General features: G+C 42.6%; 1 protein-coding gene across 1 annotated transcript; it reads left to right on the forward strand.

The window, feature by feature from the left end:
- Positions 1-2,168: 2,168 nt before the first annotated feature.
- On the forward strand, positions 2,169-6,990 carry LOC115127924 (toll-like receptor 13). Its single transcript, XM_029657536.2, has one exon. The coding sequence runs from the start codon at positions 2,650-2,652 to the stop codon at positions 5,530-5,532; it is 2,883 nt and encodes a 960-aa protein (XP_029513396.2). The 5' UTR covers positions 2,169-2,649; the 3' UTR covers positions 5,533-6,990.
- The last annotated feature ends 13,815 nt before the right edge of the window (positions 6,991-20,805 follow it).

The following is a 20,805-nucleotide window of genomic DNA, read 5'->3' on the forward strand; positions in this document are numbered from 1 at the left end:
AGCTTAGTGATGACCATCGTGGGCGCTATTGTGTTGAACACTAAGCTGTAGTCAATGAACAGCATTTTCACATATGTGTTCCTTTTGTCCCGGTGGGAAAGGGCCGTGTGGAGTGCGATTGAGATTGCGTCATCTGTGGATCTGTTTGGGCGGTATGCTAATTTAATTGGGTCTAAGGTATCCGGGAGGATGCTGTTGATGTGAGCCATGACCTGCCTTTAAAAGCACTTCATGGCTACTGACGTGAGTGCTATGGGGCGGTAATCATTTCGGCAGGTTTCCTTCACTTCCATGGGCACCAGGGACTATGATGGTGTGACGACCCTCCCACTCTGTCTGCCGTATTCTCTTCTCTTATTAGGATGCTGGTGGGCGGAGTTGGGAGGGCCGTCAGCTACATGGGAAACACCTGGGCCCGGTGTCTCCCAGGATAAATACACCACTTCCCCATTCATGGAGGAGACTCTCCATGCAGACACCTTTATGGATTTTGTTGTGTTTCTTGGTGGTTTTTGGGTTGTTTGCGACAGCATCTTTCAACACCCTGCATTATCACATTCATGCATGCAAAACACTCACTTACACTACAGATTACTGATTACACACACCATTGTATATTTGCCTTAGTTGCTTTAGTTAATAAATATATATTTTGTTACGCCTTATCTCCACGTTGTCTCCCTTTTGTTACGGGCTTTGAGCCGGTTCGTGACAGTGGTCTGCTTGAAACATTACAGACTCAGTCAGGGGAGAGGTTGAAAATGTCAGTGAAGACGCTTGCCAGTTGGTCCACACATGCTTTGAGAACACGTCCTGGTAATCCATCTGCCCCCGCGGCTTTGTGAATGTTGACCTGTTTAAAGGTCTTGCTCACATTGGCTACCGAGAGCGTTATCACAGTCATCCAAAACAGCTGGTGCTCTTGTGGATGCTTCAGTGCTGCTTTCCACGATGCATTTAGCTCATCTGGTAGGTTCCCTGGGCTCACTGGCTTTCCCTTTGTTGTCCGTAATAGTTTTCAAGCCCTGCCACATCCGACGAGCATCTTTTCTTGTTTGTTCGGCTGAGGACAGCGAGATTTCTTATAGGCGTCCGGATTAGTGTCCCGCTCCTTGAAAGCAGCAGCTCTAGCCTTTAGCTCGGTGCGGATGTTGCCTGTAATCCATGGTTTCTGGTTTGGATATGTACGTACGGTCACAGTGGGGACGACATTGTCGATGCACTTATTGATGAAGCCGATGACTGAGGTGTTATACTATTCAATGCCATAGGATGAATCCCGGAACATGTTCCAGTTTTTGCTAACAAAACAGTCCTGAAGCGTAGCATATATGGCCATATATGCCAAATGGAGGGCAGGGGAGAGCTTAGTACTCATCTCTGTGTGTGTGGAGTAGAAGTGGTACTTGAAATGTTTTCCCCTTGTTGCACATTTGACATGCTGGTAAAGATTTGTTAAAACTGATTTAAGTTTGCCTGCATTTTTTAAATTTTATTTTACCTTTATTTAACTAGGCAAGAGTAATAATGTCATTATAGAGGCATGTCACAGGGCTCTGAAGAGGACTACAGCCCCAGAGTAATAATGTCATTATAGAGGCATGTCACAGGGCTCTGAAGAGGACTACAGCCCCAGAGTAATAATGTCATTATAGAGGCATGTCACAGGGCTCTGAAGAGGACTACAGCCCCAGAGTAATAATGTCATTATAGAGGCATGTCACAGGGCATTGAAGAGGACTACAGCCCCAGAGTAATAATGTCATTATAGAGGCATGTCACAGGGCTCTGAAGAGGACTACAGCCCCAGAGTTATAATGTCATTATAGAGGCATGTCACAGGGCATTGAAGAGGACTACAGCCCCAGAGTAATAATATTAATAATAATAATAATAATGTCAACAGCACAACGTCATTAAAGAAGTTACCCACTTCCTCTTTTGATATTTACATCTACATTAGAATTCATTAATAATAAAGAAGTTCTGTAATCCAATTCATTTTTCATTACAATCTACAGACATTTGAGTCTAATCAGTCTTCTGAAATCTATCCCATCCCAACAGGTCCTTCGTGTCAATTGTCATTTTTCTAGACAGTATTTTTGTTTTCAGGAACTGAAAGAAAGAGATGTAAAAACAGGTCAAAATAGACTTTCACAAGCTGTTTAACATCCTGTGTGACTGTGCTGTACAAACAGGATGCTGCTCCTCGGACACATTCAGACATCAACTGTGTCGGTCAGAGAACACGTTGCAGCTCTGCATTCATTTCTTCATTGTCTGTGGGACATTTTATTGTTTCTTTACTTTTGGAACCAAACTAACCATTAAATATTTCCTCCGGTTACCTTGAGATAAAATTCAACTTGAGGGTGAAAGGGAAGAACATTGGAACAACCAAAAGGTATGAACTGCTGTTAGTTACCAAGGAGGAACCCATCTGACAAACAACAAGAAGACGAGAGACTCCATACTGTTTACAGTGTTCATAAGGGTTTTACTGTATCAAACCAGAAGACGAGAGACTCCATACTGTTTACAGTGTTCATAAGGGTTTTACTGTATCAAACCAACGTTCTACAGAGATCCACCGGAACCAAACTATTCTGACAATTATCTCAGTAGATTTGACTGACGTTGGAGGAGATGAGATCTATGTTTTCCCACCCTGCCGTCCTGTTCCTGTGGATTCAGAGTTCTAGTGGATGGATGCATCCTAAATGCCAGATTTATGACAGTAGTGAAGACTTGGAACACTTTCCCACCTGGATCTGCAGCCACATACCTCATCATGCAGAACGTTACACTGCTGCCTGTCAAGATGTCACAGCCATCGAGGAGGATCTACTTGGACTTCCCCCTAATATCAATACCCTCTGCATATATATGACACATGGTGAAAATAGATCCATGTCTCTGGGCTTTTTCTCTCAGTTTCAGGATCTGGAGTACCTGTACATTAAGGGCTGTTTTACTCAAATCCTTCCATCTGGGAATAGTCACCTTCCAAATCTGCAACATATGTACTTAAGTAATTGGGGAATGGACTCAGATTGCTGTGATTGTCATATTGGGCCCCATACATTCAGAGATCTCGTCAAGCTGAGTCATTTGACTCTTTGGAGTTATAGACTACCAGCAATGTCCCCGGAAGTTTTCCATGGCATTCCTCAGTTACAAAGTCTCATCATTAGGGAACCCTATTTAGAGGATTTGTCAGAGATAGCATGTAGAATTATGAATATTAAGTCACTTGTTAGGTTATATGTAGACGCAACAAACATACAATCGTTAAACATTTCGAACTGCTCCGTCTTAAACACCAACGAAAGCATGACACCTCTTTTTAACAAGCTAGCAAGGGTTGACTTATCATTTGGTGAAATAACATATATAGAGGAAGGTTCACTGGCTTGGCTCCAGAACCTCACAAGGTTAACAGGGGCTTTCAGCCAGGAAGTCCTACTGCACCTTCCCCTGTCTGGGATAAAACAAATCCAGGTCTTCAGTTGCTATGGGATCAATGTCATTGATATTGAAAGTATCTGTAATGTTGTGTTTTTGCTTTCAATCAAGAAATTATTTGTAAACAATGCCAATACAAGCAGCCTCTCCATGTCCAGTGTTGAATTGTGCACTGGGCTAGAATATATGTATTTAAGTGTACCTTTGTCTTTCCATCCTACTACCCATTTGGAATGGAATTTTATTTCCAGTCTCAAAAACCTTAATCAATTAAAAATAGTCGGCCTGGAAGATAACAGACTTGATATTTGCTCCTTCCAAAAACAACCAATAACATGGTTAACAAAATTCACTTTAGGGTTGAAAAATCTAATGCCTTTTGCTAAACAATTTATCTGTCTTGTTAAGCTGCAGTATCTGGATATAAAACAGAATTTAATTTCAAACATTGAAGACTTTGCTTTCCTGGGATTAACGAATCTGGAGTCCTTAGACATTACAAGTAATAACATAACACAGATAAATGCAAACACATTTTATGGTTTACATAGTTTGACATGGTTAGACCTCAGGAACAATCCACTTATTCACAACATTGAGGCGATGTCTTTCACACACCTCATGTCTCTTAGACAAGTGTTTCTCGGGCAAGTGAACAATCCACTAACAGAACCTGTGATCAAGCTGAATCTGACACTTATATTTGGAGGAATTCTGAGTCAACTGACTCATCTGTACATTAGTTCAGCTATGAGGCCAATGCAGTTGACTATCGGCAGTAGCATCACATCTAAACAGAACCTGAGTCTCGAGCTCAAAGGCCAGACGGTGTCATTTCAGGACTGTGACAGACCTTTCTTTCAGTCTGTAACACATCTTCATGCTGATGCTGAAGAATTCCTTTGTGGATCTGAATTCATGGGGAAGTACTTCACGTCTGTGGAGACATTTGAATACAGATCGAAGCTTTCAGCAAAAAGGGTTGATTTATCATCAATTAATCAGCTGATTCACCTGAGGAAACTGACTCTACGAGAGGTGGATCTTTTAATACAGCGTTCTGCCGACATCATTTTTCACAACTTGACCAAACTGGAGGTTCTGGAAATGTACCACTGCAGGATTTATTCTTTAGAGGGGAGTTTAACTAAAGACTTGAAATCTTTGAAAACATTGTATTTGCTTATAGAGAACATTTATAATGTATTCTACAGCTTTACTGAACCTCTCTCTAGTCTTAAGCATTTGACATTTGATAATTTACAGATGTTTTGCAGTTGTGACAATGCTTGGCTCATTACATGGGCAAAGGGGTGCAGGCAGGTTGAAGTGATCATGCTTGGTCCGTATGCTAAAACCGGTATGTATGCTTTGGAGGACTTGATATGCTTGTCGGACAATGGAATAGACACACCTAATTTTGTCAAGTACACAGAAGCCAACTGCACAACAGAGGTTGGCTTTGTGCTCTTTGTTGCGACTGGCCTGGGAGTCCTGTTCTTCATGCTGGTGGTGTTGGTCCATAACCTGGCCGGCCCCTACATCCTCCCCCTCTACCACATCACCCTTGGCTGGTTGTTAGAAGCCATGCGATCCAACACCAGGGGGCGCTACCACTACGATGCGTTTGTCTCCTATAGCGGGAAGGACGAGCGCTGGGTGGTGGAGGAGCTGCTTCCCAATCTGGAGCAGAGGGGTCCTCCTTTCCTGCGCCTCTGTCTGCACAGCAGGGACTTCCAGCTGGGGAAGGACATTGTGGAGAACATCACAGACAGCCTCTACCGGAGCCGCCACACCCTCTGCCTAGTCAGCCGCCACTACCTGCGCAGTAACTGGTGCTCTCTGGAGATGAAGCTGGCCACCTACAGGCTGCAGGTGGAGCAAAGGGACATCCTCCTCCTGGTCTTCCTGGAGAAGATCCCCCCTCGCCGGCTGTCTGCCCACCACAGGCTGGCTCGCCTGCTGAAAACCAGGACCTATCTGGACTGGCCCCAGGATCCCCTTCAGCACCAGGCATTCTGGGACAGACTGTGGGCTAAACTGAAACCTCTGTCTGAAATGTGAGGTCAGAGGTTGATGTACTGTAAGACATTCTGGACTGAAATGTGTCATCAGAGGTTAATGTGGGACATTGTGCTAGTGCAGATGTAATGTTGACACATATGTTGAGGCATTTGTCGTTTAAAGTACTCCGTACAAATGTCAACCACTATTTGGGATTTGTTTTGACAATTCTGGTGAAGTCCTTTTAAATATTCTACCTGTAGTGTACTTTTTATGATTCTTCTGAAATAATCCTGTTTCAAAATCCAATGCATTTTTTTTACTTCCCCAAGTTTGAACAGATTCTGTTTGTATTTTTCAACACCTAATCGCTAACCCATGTCTTTGTTTGTAAATGTGTTGCTAAGAGGAACTGAAAAAGGGATTTAGCTCTGTTTCTGTTTTACTTCAGATAACAACTACTTTACGCTGCTGTGAATAACAATATGTTAATGACCAATGACCATGAACCAGTTATTAATGACAATACATTAATGACCAATGACCATGAACCAGTTATTAATGACAATACATTAATGACCAATGACCATGAACCAGTTATTAATGACAATACATTAATGACCAATGACCATGAACCAGTTATTAATGACAATACATTAATGACCAATGACCATGAACCAGTTATTAATGACAATATATTAATGACCAATGACCATGAACCAGTTATTAATGACAATATATTAATGACCAATGACCATGAACCAGTTATTAATGACAATACATTAATGACCAATGACCATGAACCAGTTATTAATGACAATACATTAATGACCATGAACCAGTTATGAATGACAATATATTAATGACCAATGACCATGAACCAGTTATTAATGACAATACATTAATGACCAATGACCATGAACCAGTTATTAATTACAATACATGACCAAAGATGATGAACCAGTTATTAATGACAATACATTAATGACCAATGACCATGAACCAGTTATTAATGACAATATATTAATGACCAATGACCATGAACCAGTTATTAATGACAATACATTAATGACCAATGACCATGAACCAGTTATTAATGACAATACATTAATGACCAATGACCATGAACCAGTTATTAATGACAATACATTAATGACCAATGACCATGAACCAGTTATTAATGACAATACATGTCACGTTCTGACCTTTATTTCCTTTGTTTTGTCATTATTTAGTATGGTCAGGGCGTGAGTTGTGGTGGGCAGTCTATGTTTGTTTTTCTATGTTTTGGGGTATTTCTATGTTTCGGTCTAGTATGGTTCTCAATCAGAGGCAGGTGTCATTAGTTGTCTCTGATTGAGAATCATACTTAGGTAGCCTGGGTTTCACTGTGTTTGTGGGTGATTGTTCCTGTCTCTGTGTTTGCACCAGATAGGACTGTTTTTGGTTTTCCACATTTATTGTTTTGTTAGTTATTTCATGTCTAGTTCCTTTATTAAAGAACATGAATAACCACCACGCTGCATTTTGGTCCGCTTCTCCTTCACCACAGGAAAACCCTTACAGAATCACCCACCACAACAGGACCAAGCGGCGTGGTAAACAGCAGCTGCAGCACAAGCAGCAGCAGGAGAAGGAACAGCAACAGCGAGGTCAGGATTTCGGGACATTGGAGCAGAATCTGGACTACACAACTTGGGAGGAGATAGACAGGTGGGCGGTCGACCCAGGAGAGTGCCGGGCCCGCCTGGGAGCAGTGCAAGGAAGGCTACAGGAGAATGAAGTTGGCGAAGCCAGCACGGCAGTGCGACAGGTACGAGAGGCAGCCCCCCAAAAAAATGTTTTGTGGGGGGGGGGGGGGTGCAGACGAGGTGTGGTACTAAGCCAGGTAGCAGACCTGAGCTCAGTCCTTGTGCTTATTATAAGCAGCGCATTACTGGTCAGGCACCGTGTTATGCGGTTAAGCGCACGGTGTCGCCAGTACGTGCCCATAGCCCGGTGCGCTATAGGGCAGCCCCCCGAAAGTGCCATGCCAGTGTGGGCATCGAGCCAGGGCGTATGGTGCCTGCTCAGCGGGTCTGGTCGCCGGTACGCAGTTTTGGTCCAGGGTATCCTGCGCCGGCTCTGCGTGCTGTGTCTCCGGGGCACTGGGAGGGTTCAGTGCGTCCTATGCCTGCGCTCCGCTCGTGCCGGGCAAATGTGGGAGTGGAGCCTAAGGGAGAGGTGCGTGTAGTAAGCACTAGATCTCCCGTGCTTACCCACAGCCCGGTTCAACCTGTGCCTGCACTCTGGAGGGTCCGGGCTAGAGTAGTTGTCCAGCCTGGGGAAGTGGTGCCAAGGTTGCGCACCAGAGCTCCAGTGCTCCCCCACAGCCCGGTCCTTCAGGTGCCTCCCAACACCAAGCCTCCTGAAGGTCTCCCCAGCCTGGTGGTTCCTGTGGCAGCCCCACGCACCAGGCTGTCTCTCTGTCTCCTCCCTGCAGGTGGTCCCGCCTGTCCAGCGCTGCTGTCGGAGTCTCCCGCCTGTCCGGCGCTGCTGCCGGAGTCTCCCTCCTGACCGGCGCTGCTGCCGGAGTCTCCCGCCTGTCCGGCGCTGCTGCCGGAGTCTCCCGCCTGTCCGGCGCTGCTGCCGGAGTCTCCCGCCTGTCCGGCGCTGCTGCCGGAGTCTGAGGCGTCAGAGCCCCTGCCCCTCTGTCCAGAGCTGCCCCTCTGTCCAGAGCTTCCGCCCCTCTGTCCCGAGCTGCCCCTCTGTCCCGAGCCTCCGCCCCTCTGTCCAGTGGGGTCATTGAGAAGGGTGGCCATGGTTAGAAAGCCACGGAGGCGGACAATAAGGCGGACTAAGACAATGGTGAAGTGAGGTCCGCGTCCCACGCCAGAGCCGCCACCGCGGACAGATGCCCACCCAGACCCTCCCCTACAGGTTAAGGTTTTGCGGCCGGAGTCCGCACCTTTGGGGGGGGTACTGTCACGTTCTGACCTTTATTTCCTTTGTTTTGTCATTATTTAGTATGGTCAGGGCGTGAGTTGGGGTGGGCAGTCTATGTTTGTTTTAACTTGGGTTAAACATTTCGGGTAGCCTTCCACAAGCTTTTCACAGTACGTTGGGTGAATTTTGGCCCATTCCTCCTGACAGAGCTGATGTAACTGAGTCAGGTTTGTAGGCCTCCTTGCTGGCACACGCTTTTCAGTTCTGCCCACAAATTTTCTATAGAATTGAGGTCAAGACTTTGTGATGGCCACTCCAATACCTTGACTTTGTTGTCCTTAAGCCATTTTGCAACAACTTTGGAAGTATGCTTGGGGGTCATTGTCCGTTTGGAAGCCCATTTGTGACCAAGCTATAACTTCCTGACTGATGTCTTGAGATGTTGCTTGAATATATCCACATAATTTTTTTACCTCATGATGCCATCTATTTTGTGAAGTGCACCAGTCCCTCCTGCAGCAAAGCACCCACACATCATGATGCTGCCACCCCGGTGCTTCACAGTTGGGACGGTGTTCTTCGGCTTGTAAGCCTCCCCCTTTTTCCTCCAAACATGCCGATGGTCATTATGGCCAAACAGTTCTGTTTTCTTTTCATCAGACCAGAGGACATTTCTCCAAAGTGTACGATCTTTGTCCCAATGTGCAGTAGCAAACTGTAGTCTGGCATTTTTATTGCGGTTTTGGAGCAGTGGCTTCTTCCTTGCTAAGCGGCCTTTCAGGTTTTGTCAAAATATAACTTGTTTAACTGTGGATATAGATACTTTTGTACCTGTATCCTCCAGCATCTTCACAAGGTCCTTTGCCGTTGGTTTGGGATTGATTTAAACTTTTCGCACCAAAGTATGTTCATCTCTAGGAGACAGAACGCGTCTCCTTCCTGAGCGGTATATGAGAGCTGCGTGGTCCCATGGTGTTTATATTTGCGTAATATTGTTTAACAGATGAACGTGGTACCTTCAGGCGTTTGGAAATTGCTCCCAAAGATGAGCCAGAATTGTGGAGGTCTACAATTTTTTTCTGAGGTCTTGGCTGATAGCTTTTGTTTTTCCCATGATGTCAAGCAAAGAGGCACTCAATTTGAAAGTAGGCCTTGAAAGACATCCACAGGTATGCCTCCAATTGACTCAAATGATGTCAACTAGCCTATCAGAAGCTTCTAAAGCCATGACATAATTTTCTGGAATTTTCCAAGCTGATTAAAGGCACAGCAACTTAGTGTATGTAAACTTCTGACCCATTGGAATTGTGATACAGTGAATTATAAGTGAAATAATCTGTCTGTAAACAATTTTTTGAAAAATTACTTGTGTCATGCACAAAGTAGATGTCCTAACCGACTTGCCAAAACTATAGTTTGTTAACAAGAAATTTGTGGAGTGGTTGAAAATTGAGTTTTAAGACTCTGACCTAAGTGTATGTAAACCTCCGACTTGAACTGTAAATGAGGAAGAAGAACCAGACACATTTTTGAAAAACAGTCTATGACAAGGATGGTGGTGTTACCAGAGGATTCAGGAAGGTCTGTGATGCACTCAACAGCTATGTGGGACCAGGGTCTGTGAGAGTTTGGCAAAGGTTGAAGCTTACTGGAAGGGAGATGACGAGGGCTTTTGGTTTGTGCACAGACTGGACAGTATGTAATCCCTTACGTCGGATGCTAGTGAGGACCACCAGAATTTACAGGCTAGAATGTTAAGTGGTTTGTGTAATGCCCGGAAGTCCTAACCCCAAGGACGTGACACATTGCATCAGTTGGAGTCTAACAGCTGCTGGTACGTAACTCTTCCCAGCTGGTGTCTCGGGAGGAGCTGGGTCTGAGGTTAGGGCTTCTTGTATGGCAGAGTGAACCTCCCAATCTACTGGTCCCATAATGCAAGACGAATGAATAATATGTGTAGGTTCTGAATTACTGGTCAGAAGGTCAATCTGGCTGCAGGGAGCACCAGCTTTTATGTTTTTCTTTTCAGGGATGTAAGTAGCATGAAAATGGAAGCGTGTGAAGAAGAGAGCCCAGCAGGCTTGTCTGGAGTTTAACCTCTTTGCCCTCTGATATATTCCAGATCACGATGATTTGTTAGGACGAGAAAGGGATAGAAGGAGAAGAAGGCACAGGGATGTGATTTTGGTGGTGTTCCCACCCGCTGAGAGAGTATGTCTCCTACTCCTACTGCAGAGGAATCCACCTCCAGGGTGAAAGGAAGGGTCTGATCAGGTTGGCGGAGGACAGGAGCTGAGGTGAGGAGGCGTTTCAAGTTGTTGAAAGCAGTCATGGAGGTATCAGTCCATTGAAGGGACTGGGTATTTTGGCTGGTAGGGGCAGTGACGGGTGCGGCAATAGAACTGAAGTTCTGAATGAACTGACGATAGTAGTTGGAGAACCCAATGAAACGTTGGAGTTCCTTCATGGTGGTGGGTTTGGGCCAGTTACTGAGAGAGGTGACTTCACTGAAAGCCCCTCCAGGTGTCAATTCGAAACCAAGGAAGTTTACCGAGGTTACATGGAAGGTGCTCTTTTCAGTCTTCACTTTAAGGTTATGGTCAAGGAGCCGTTGAAGAAACTTTTGCACATGCTGTATGTGTTCCTTCAAGGAGTGGGTGTAAATCAGAATGTCATCAATGTAGACAATGAGAAAGCGGTTGATCATATCCTGGAAAACTTTGTTCATAATGGATTGGAAGATGGCATTGGTGTTAGTAAGGCCATGACCGGGTATTCATGGTGCCCTCGTGCGGTGAAAAAGACTGTCTTCCATTTGTCGGCCTTCACGTATACGGACAAGGTTATATGCACTTTGCAGGTCGAGTTTTGTATAGATGTTGGCACGGCCCACTTATTCAAGGGTTGCTGGGATCAGAGGAAGAGGGAAATGGTTCTTGACGTCATTCAGGGAACGATAATCAATACATGGACGGAGACCACCGTCCTTTTTTCCAACGAAGAAGAATCTGACCACAGCCGTGGAAGAAGGACGAATGAAACCGTTTGAGTGTTTCATCAATGTAGTTCTCCATTGCCTAATTTTCCGGGATAGATAAGGGGTAAACACAGCCCTTCGGTGGGGACGCTCCAGGGAGTAAGTCAATAGCACAGTCTCCTGGGCGATGTGGTGGCAGAGTAGAGTCCTTGATTTAGATATTGCTGTCCTGGAGGAATTCAGATGGTATGGTGGGAGTCCTCAATGGTGGTGGCTCTGCAGGGTAGGCTGAGACAACTGCTGAAGTAGGTAGAAGATCAGGACAGTAGTTCACCTTGTCTCCACGAGTTGGCAAGGTCGTGACGACAAAGCCAGGGGTGTGCGAGGATGAGTGGCTGTTTGAGGAATGAGAGTTCAGGGAGTTGAATGGTTTCGGTGTGTAAGACCCGGCTCTGCTGTGTGACGCTCTGTGTCAGGTATGTAATGAGGCCTGTGACCAATGGCTGCCCGTCCAGGGTGTTAATCCTTAAACGAGTGGTGACAGGTGTTAGATCAATGTCAAGCTCTTGTACTAGCTGGAGATTGCTAAAATGACCTGCTGCTCCAGAATCTATCAAGCCCTCTATGTACTTAGTAACCCCCATCACGGTTATCAATACTGGGATGGAGAATTGCTCCTGGGAGATGTTTAGAAATAAAGACACGCCTATCTGCATGGCAGCGGAGGGACCCTTCTCATCTCTCCTTGGGAGGCGAACAGGGTGATGGCAGCGGAGGGACCCTTCTCATCTCTCCGTGGGAGGCGAACAGGGTGATGGCAGCGGAGGGACCCTTCTCATCTCTCCGTGGGAGGCGAACAGGGTGATGGCAGCGGAGGGACCCTTCTCATCTCTCCGTGGGAGGCGAACAGGGTGATGGCAGCGGAGGGACCCTTCTCATCTCTCCGTGGGAGGCGAACAGGGTGATGGCAGCGGAGGGACCCTTCTCATCTCTATGTGGGAGGCGAACAGGGCGATGGCTGAGTAGATTATCGTTCCCTCCACAGTATAGGCAGAGGGCTTCTTGGATCCGCCTTTGACATTCGATACACGGGAAGGGAGCATGGCCCAACTGCATTTGCTCTGGAAGACTTGGATGGGATGACGGAATCATGGAAAGGGAAGTTTTTGGGTTCCTGGGTGGCAGAGTTCTTCGGCGGTCGGCCAATGAATGGTCGATTGAGATGGACATGCGAATGTATTGATTTAAATCCTGAAGATCACCTCTACAGGCCAGCTCTGCCTTAAGTTCCCTGTTGAGCCCTCTTTGGTAGACGATAAGTATATTAGCCTCACTCCATCCACTCCCTGCAGCCATGGTGCGGAACATCAGGGCATACTCGGCAGCTGAATGGCGTTCTTGTTGATGTTCTATGAGGAGGTCTCCTATTGGATGACTGGAAGGAGAGTGATCGAATACCTATTTGAAAACGGTGTGGAAATGGGTCTCGGATCCGAGTTCTGTGCTGTAGGCAGTCCATATGGCAGTGGCCCAATCCAGGGCTTTGCTTGTGAGTAGAGACAACAAAATCTACCCTGTTCTTGTCGGTGGCGAAGTTAGTGGGGTTGTGCTCAATGTATTTGCTGCAGTGCATCAGAAATCCCTGATATTTCCCAGGTGAACCGTCATATTTTCCAGGCATGGATATGAATGAAGGAGGGCTATGGGTTACAATACCTGTCATGGGAGGAGTAGGGATAGGCGGGTGGAGCAGATGGCAGATTTCCTCCATATGCTCCTCTTGCTGGGTTACACACGGCTGTAACTCCGCTGAATCCATTCCGTATTTAGGTGAGCTGTTCTGTAACATATACTCAGGGAGAAAAAGGTGTAGATTCACGCGCAGAGCACGGCAGGTGTTTATTTTGCCTTTGCAGAAGGCAGGAATCGTGGTCACAGGCTGGCAATGGTCACACACAGGTAGGCAAACAGGCAAGTGAATCAAAACTAGGACTGAAGGTTATAACTGGTTCTCACAAACGAGCTGGGAAAAGGCTTAGTAGAGTCAAAACCAACAATACCTCACAAAGGTACAAACAGAATGAACTGAACTAAATAAGGAGCTGATGAGAACAGGTGAGTAACTAACACAGGTGAAATCAATGAACAAAAATGAAAGACAGGGCTATGTTCAAGAACATAAAGAAACAGGGCTACGTTCAAGAACACAACGAAACAGAACACGAGGTTGACTAAGAAAATAAATACAGAACCTTACAGTATGTTTGAGTTTAACCACAATATTTGTTTGTTCTCTCTCTTGGCATTTTCTCGCATGGAATAGCCTCAATTTCTCAGAACAAAAATAAAATGATGAATTTCAGAAGAAATGTCTTTGTTTCTGGCTATTTTGAGGCTGTAATCGATCCCACAAATGCTCATGCTCCAGATACTCAACTAGTCTAAAGAAGGCCCGTTTTATTGCTTCTTTAATCAGAACAATAGTTTCAGCTGTGCTAACGTAATTGAAAAGGGTTTTCTAATGATCAATTAGCCTTTTAAAATGAAAAACTTGGACTAGCTAACACAATGTGCCATTGGAACCCAGGAGTGATGGTTGATGATAATGGGCCTCTGTACGCCTATGTAGATATTCCAAAAATCTGCAGTTTCCAGCTAAAATAGTCATTTACAACATTACAATATTTACACTGTATTTCTGATCAATTTGATGTTATTTTAATGGACAAAAATGTGCTTTTCTTTCAAAACACAAGGACACTTCTAAGTGACCCCAAACTTTTGAATGGTATAGTATATTACTGTTACAGAATTTCCTACGTGGGCGAGGATATTGGGATTTGAATCAAAGCCTACTGGATGATAACTTGTCTTTAACTAGGACAGAATAATTTGTAACTGACTTTTTCCGACATAACATAGGTACAGCAGATCCCCTTATTGTATGGGACACTTTTAAATGTGCCTCCAGAGGCCAAGCAATTCACTACTCACCTATAAAAGAAAAGCAATTTAGGTCAAAAGAGTCCATATTAAAACCTCTTAGGGATCAGCAACTTTTTTTGAATTGTCGCCTAAAATCTAACTGCCTTTAGCTCATCTAATGGCCAAAATCTTAATTTCACCTTGGCCAGAATAATACATTGTCTTGCATTCCAAAGATGATGGTACAAAGAAAATGCAAAAGAACGGTTGTACTTTCTTTTACCAGATCTACAGTGTTGTATTCTCCTACACATTTCCACAAACTTCAAAGTGTTTCCTATCAAATGGTGTCCAGAATATGCAACAGGCAGTTATATTTGGGTGTCAGTTTAGGGGAAATGGAAAAAAAGGGTCTGATCGCTTAAACTAAATGTGTTGCTAGCTGTTTAACTAAATATGTTGCTAGTTGTTTAACTAAATGTGTTGCTAGTTGTTTAACTAAATGTGTTGCTAGTTGTTTAGCTAAATGTAGTTGCTAGTTGTTTAACTAAATATGTTGCTAGTTGTTTAACTAAATGTGTTGTTAGTTGTTTAACTAAATGTGTTGCTAGTTGTTTAACTAAATGTGTTGCTAGTTGTTTAACTAAATGTGTTGTTAGTTGTTTAACTAAATGTAGTTGCTAGTTGTTCAACTAAATGTGTTGCTAGTCGTTTAACTAAATCTGTTGATAGTTGTTTAACTAAATGTGTTGCTAGTCGTTTAACTAAATGTGTTGCTAGTTGTTTAACTAAATGTAGTTGCTAGTTGTTTAACTAAATGTAGTTGCTAGTTGTTTAACTAAATGTGTTGCTAGTTGTTTAACTAAATCTCTTGTTAGTTGTTTAACTAAATGTAGTTGCTGGTTGTTTAACTAAATGTAGTTGCTAGTTGTTTAACTAAATGTGTTGCTAGTTATTCAACAAAATGTGTTGCTAGTTGTTCAACTAAATGTGTTGCTAGTTGTTTAACTAAATGTGTTGATGGTTGTTTTACTAAATGTAGCTGGTAGTTATTTTACTAAATGTGTTGCTGGTTGTTTGACTAAGTATGTTGCTAATTAGAACCGATAGCTTTTAGTGTGTACAGTAGAATATCTAACAAAATAGAACCGATAGCTTTTAGTGAGTACAGTAGAATATCTAACAAAATAGAACCGATAGCTTTTAGTGTGTACAGTAGGATATCTAACAAAATAGAACCGATAGCTTTTAGTGTGTACAGTAGAATATCTAACAAAATAGAACCGATAGCTTTTAGTGTGTACAGTAGAATATCTAACAAAATAGAACCGATAGCTTTTAGTGTGTACAGTAGGATATCTAACAAAATAGAACCGATAGCTTTTAGTGTGTACAGTAGGATATCTAACAAAATAGAACCGGTAGCTTTTAGTGAGTACAGTAGAATATCTAACAAAATAGAACAGATAGCTTTTAGTGAGTACAGTAGAATATCTAACAAAATAGAACCGATAGCTTTTAGTGAGTACAGTAGAATATCTAACCACAGTGGAACAAAGCATGAAGCCCCAGAGTTATAATGTCATTATAGAGGCATGTCACAGGGCTCTGAAGAGGACTACAGCCCCAGAGTAATAATGTCATTATAGAGGCATGTCACAGGGCTCTGAAGAGGACTACAGCCCATAGAGTAATGATAATAATAATAATGTCAACATCACAACGTCATTAAAGAAGTTATCCACTTCCTCTTTTGATATTTACATTTACTAGAGAATTCTATAAAGAAAAAAACTAAATTAAGTACTGTACTCCAATGTATATTTTATTATCTACAGATATTTTAGTGAGACTCGTGTATCTTTTGAAATCTGTCACATAAAGTCTTTCATGTCAATAGTATTTTTTACTGAATGTTTCATTTCAGGAACTGAAAGAAAGACGTAAAAACGTCAAAATAAACTTTCACAAGCTGTTAAACATACTAGTTGCTGTTAAACATACTAGTTGCTGTTAAACATACTAGTTGCTGTTAAACATACTAGTTGCTGTTAAACATACTAGTTGCTGTTAAACATACTAGTTGCTGTTAAACATACTAGTTGCTGTTAAACATACTAGTTCCTGTTAAACATACTAGTTCCTGTTAAACATACTAGTTGCTGTTAAACATACTAGTTGCTGTTAAACATACTAGTTGCTGTTAAACATACTAGTTGCTGTTAAACATACTAGTTGCTGTTAAACATACTAGTTGCTGTTGCTGTTAAACATACTAGTTGCTGTTAAACATACTAGTTGCTGTTAAACATACTAGTTCCTGTTAAACATACTAGTTGCTGTTAAACATACTAGTTGCTGTTAAACATACTAGTTGCTGTTAAACATACTAGTTGCTGTTAAACATACTAGTTGCTGTTAAACATACTAGTTGCTGTTAAACATACTAGTTGCTGTTAAACATACTAGTTGCTGTTAAACATACTAGTTGCTGTTGCTGTTAAACATACTAGTTGCTGTTAAACATACTAGTTGCTGTTAAACATACTAGTTCCTGTTAAACATACTAGTTGCTGTTAAACATACTAGTTCCTGTTAAACATACTAGTTGCTGTTAAACATACTAGTTGCTGTTAAACATACTAGTTGCTGTTAAACATACTAGTTGCTGTTAAACATACTAGTTCCTGTTAAACATACTAGTTCCTGTTAAACATACTAGTTCCTGTTAAACATACTAGTTCCTGTTAAACATACTAGTTGCTGTTAAACATACTAGTTGCTGTTAAACATACTAGTTGCTGTTAAACATACTAGTTGCTGTTAAACATACTAGTTCCTGTTAAACATACTAGTTCCTGTTAAACATAGTAGTTCCTGTTAAACATACTAGTTGCTGTTAAACATACTAGTTGCTGTTAAACATACTAGTTGCTGTTAAACATACTAGTTGCTGTTAAACATACTAGTTGCTGTTAAACATACTAGTTGCTGTTAAACATACTAGTTGCTGTTAAACATACTAGTTGCTGTTAAACATACTACTACTACTAACTAAACGTGTTGCTAGTTGTTTAAGTAAGTATGTTGCTAATTGTTTAATTGTTTAATTGTTTCTTTAACTAAATATAGTGGCTAGTTGTTTAACAAAATGTAGTTGCTAGTTGTTTAACTAAATGTAGTTGCTAGTTGTTTAACTAAATGTAGTTGCTAGTTGTTTGACTAAATGTGTTCCTTGTTGTTTAACTAATTATGTTGCTAATTGTTTAATTGTTTGGGGCGGAAGGTAGCCTAGTGGTTAGAGCGTTGGGCCAGTAACCGAAAGGTTGCTATATCAAATCCATGAGCTGACAAGATAAAAACCTGTTGTTCTGCCACTGAACAAGGCAGATAACCCACTGTTTCAACAAGGCAGATAACCCACTGTTTCTAGGCCGTCATTTGTAAATAAGAATTTGATCTTAACTGACGTGCGTAGCTAAATAAAGATAAAATAAAATATTAAATCTAGTTGTTTAACTAAATGTGTTGCTAGTTGTTTAACTCAATATAGCTGGTAGTTATTTAACTAAATGTAATTGCAAGTTATTTAACTAAATGTGTTGCTAGTTGTTTAACTAAATGTAGCTGGTAGTTATTTAACTAAATGTAGCTGCTAGTTGTTTAACTCAATATAGCTGGTAGTTATTTAACTAAATGTGTTGCTGGTTGTTTAACTCAATATAGCTGGTAGTTATTTAACTAAATGTAGTTGCTAGTTGTTTAACTAAATGTAGCTGTTAGTTATTTAACTAAATGTGTTGCTAGTTGTTTAACTCAATATAGCTGGTAGTTATTTAACTAAATGTAGCTGCTAGTTGTTTAACTAAATGTAGCTGGTAGTTATTTAACTAAATGTGTTGCTGGTTGTTTAACTAAATGTGTTGCTGGTTGTTTAACTAAATGTGTTGCTAGTTATTTAACTAAATGTGTTGCTAGTTGTTTAACTAAATGTTTTGCTAGTTATTTAACTAAATGTGTTGCTAGTTGTTTAACTAAATGTGTTGCTAGTTATTTAACTAAATGTGTTGCTGGTTGTTTAACTAAATGTGTTGCTAGTTATTTAACTAAATGTGTTGCTAGTTGTTTAACTAAATGTGTTGCTGGTTGTTTAACTAAATGTAGCTGGTAGTTATTTAACTAAATGTGTTGCTGGTTGTTTAACTAAATGTGTTGCTAGTTATTTAACTAAATGTGTTGCTAGTTATTTAACTAAATGTGTTGCTAGTTGTTTAACTAAATGTGTTGCTAGTTATTTAACTAAATGTGTTGCTGGTTGTTTAACTAAATGTGTTGCTAGTTATTTAACTAAATGTGTTGCTAGTTGTTTAACTAAATGTGTTGCTGGTTGTTTAACTAAATGTGTTGCTAGTTGTTTAACTAAATGTGTTGCTGGTTGTTTTACTAAATGTAGCTGGTAGTTATTTTACTAAATGTGTTGCTGGTTGTTTGACTAAATGTGTTGCTGGTTGTTTGACTAAATGTAGCTGGTAGTTATTTAACTAAATGTGTTGCTGGTTGTTTAACTAAATGTGTTGCTAGTTATTTAACTAAATGTGTTGCTAGTTGTTTAACTAAATGTGTTGCTGGTTGTTTTACTAAATGTAGCTGGTAGTTATTTTACTAAATGTGTTGCTGGTTGTTTGACTAAATGTAGCTGGTAGTTATTTTACTAAATGTGTTGCTGGTTGTTTGACTAAGTATGTTGCTAATTGTTGAATTGTTGAATTGTTTGGGTGGCAGGTAGCCTAGTGGTTAGAGAGTTGGGCCAGTAACCGAAAGGCATTTAGGATGCATCCATCCACTAGAACTCTGAATCCACAGGAACAGGACGGCAGGGTGGGAAAACATAGATCTCATCTCTTCCAACGTCAGTCAAATCTACTGAGATAATTGTCAGAATAGTTTGGTTCCGGTGGATATCTGTAGAACGTTGGTTTGATACAGTAAAACCCTTATGAACACTGTAAACAGTATGGAGTCTCTCGTCTTCTGGTTGTTTGTCAGATGGGTTCCTCCTTGGTAACTAACAGCAGTTCATACCTTTTGGTTGTTCCAATGTTCTTTCCTTTCACCCTGCAGTTGAATTGTATCTCAAGGTAACAGGAGTAAATATTTAATGGTTAGTTTGGTTCCAAAAGTAAAGTAACAATAAAATGTTCCATGGTCATTGAAGAAATGGATGCAGAGCTAAAGAAAATATTTACCAGGTAGACTAAAATAAAAAGTAATAATTAAAAGTTTCACAATTAGAATAACAATAATGAGGTTATATACAGGGGGCACCGGTACCGAGTCAGTGTGGGGGGGTACAGGTACTGATTCAGTGTGCAGAGGTAAAGGTACTGAGTCAGTGTGCAGGGGTACAGGTACTGATTCAGTGTGCAGGGGTACAGGTACCGAGTCAGTGTGCAGGGTTACAGGTACTGAGTCAGTGTGCGGGGGTACAGGTACTGAGTCAGTGTGCAGGGTTACAGGTACTGAGTCAGTGTGCGGGGGTACAGGTACTGAGTCAGTGTGCGGGGGTACAGGTACCGAGTCAGTGTGCGGGGTTACAGGTACTGAGTGAGTGTGCGGGGGTACAGGTACTGAGTCAGTGTGCGGGGGTACCGGTACCGAGTCAGTGTGTGGGGTACAGGTACTTAGTCAGTGTGAAGGGTTAGAGGTACTGAGTCAGTGTGCAGGGTTACAGGTACTGAGTCAGTGTACAGGGGTACAGGTACCTAGTCAGTGTGCAGGGGTACAGGTACTGAGTCAGTGTGCGGGGGTACAGGTAATGAGTCAGTGTGCAGGGGTACAGGTAATGAGTCAGTGTGCAGGGGTACAGGTACTGAGTCAGTGTGCAGGGGTACAGGTACTGAGTCAGTGTTCAGTGTGTGGGGTACAGGTACTGAGTCAGTGTGCAGGGGTACAGGTACTGAGTCAGTGTGCTGGGTTACAGGTACTGAGTCAGTGTGTAGGGGTACAGGTACCTAGTCAGTGTGCTGGGATACAGGTACCTAGTCAGTGTGCGGGCGTACAGGTACTGAGTCAGTGTGCAGGGAGTACAGGTACTGAGTCAGTGTGCAGGGGTACAGGTACTGAGTCAGTGTGCAGGGTTACAGGTACTGAGTCAGTGTGCAGGGGTGCAGGGGTACAGGTACTGAGTCAGTGTGCGGGGGTACAGGTACCTAGTCAGTGTGCAGGGTTACAGGTACTGTCAGTCAGTCAGTGTGCAGGGGTACAGGTACTGAGTCAGTGTGCAGGGGTACAGGTACTGAGTCAGTGTGCAGGGTAAAGGTACTGAGTCAGTGTGGGGGTACAGGTACTAAGTCAGTGTGCAGGGTACAGGTACCTGAGTCAGTGTGCAGGGGTACAGGTACTGAGTCAGTGTGCAGTGTGGGGGTACAGGTACTGAGTCAGTGTGCAGGGGTTACCAGTACAGGTACTGAGTCAGTGTGCGGGGTTACAGGTACTGAGTCAGTGTG

Source organism: Oncorhynchus nerka, linkage group LG26, assembly GCF_034236695.1.
Source record: "Oncorhynchus nerka isolate Pitt River linkage group LG26, Oner_Uvic_2.0, whole genome shotgun sequence".
NCBI lineage: Eukaryota > Metazoa > Chordata > Actinopteri > Salmoniformes > Salmonidae > Oncorhynchus > Oncorhynchus nerka.

Bases quoted from the DNA above. Each gene is read 5' to 3' on its own strand.
- LOC115127924 (XM_029657536.2), top strand. From the start codon at position 2,650: ATGAGATCTATGTTTTCCCACCCTGCCGTCCTGTTCCTGTGGATTCAG.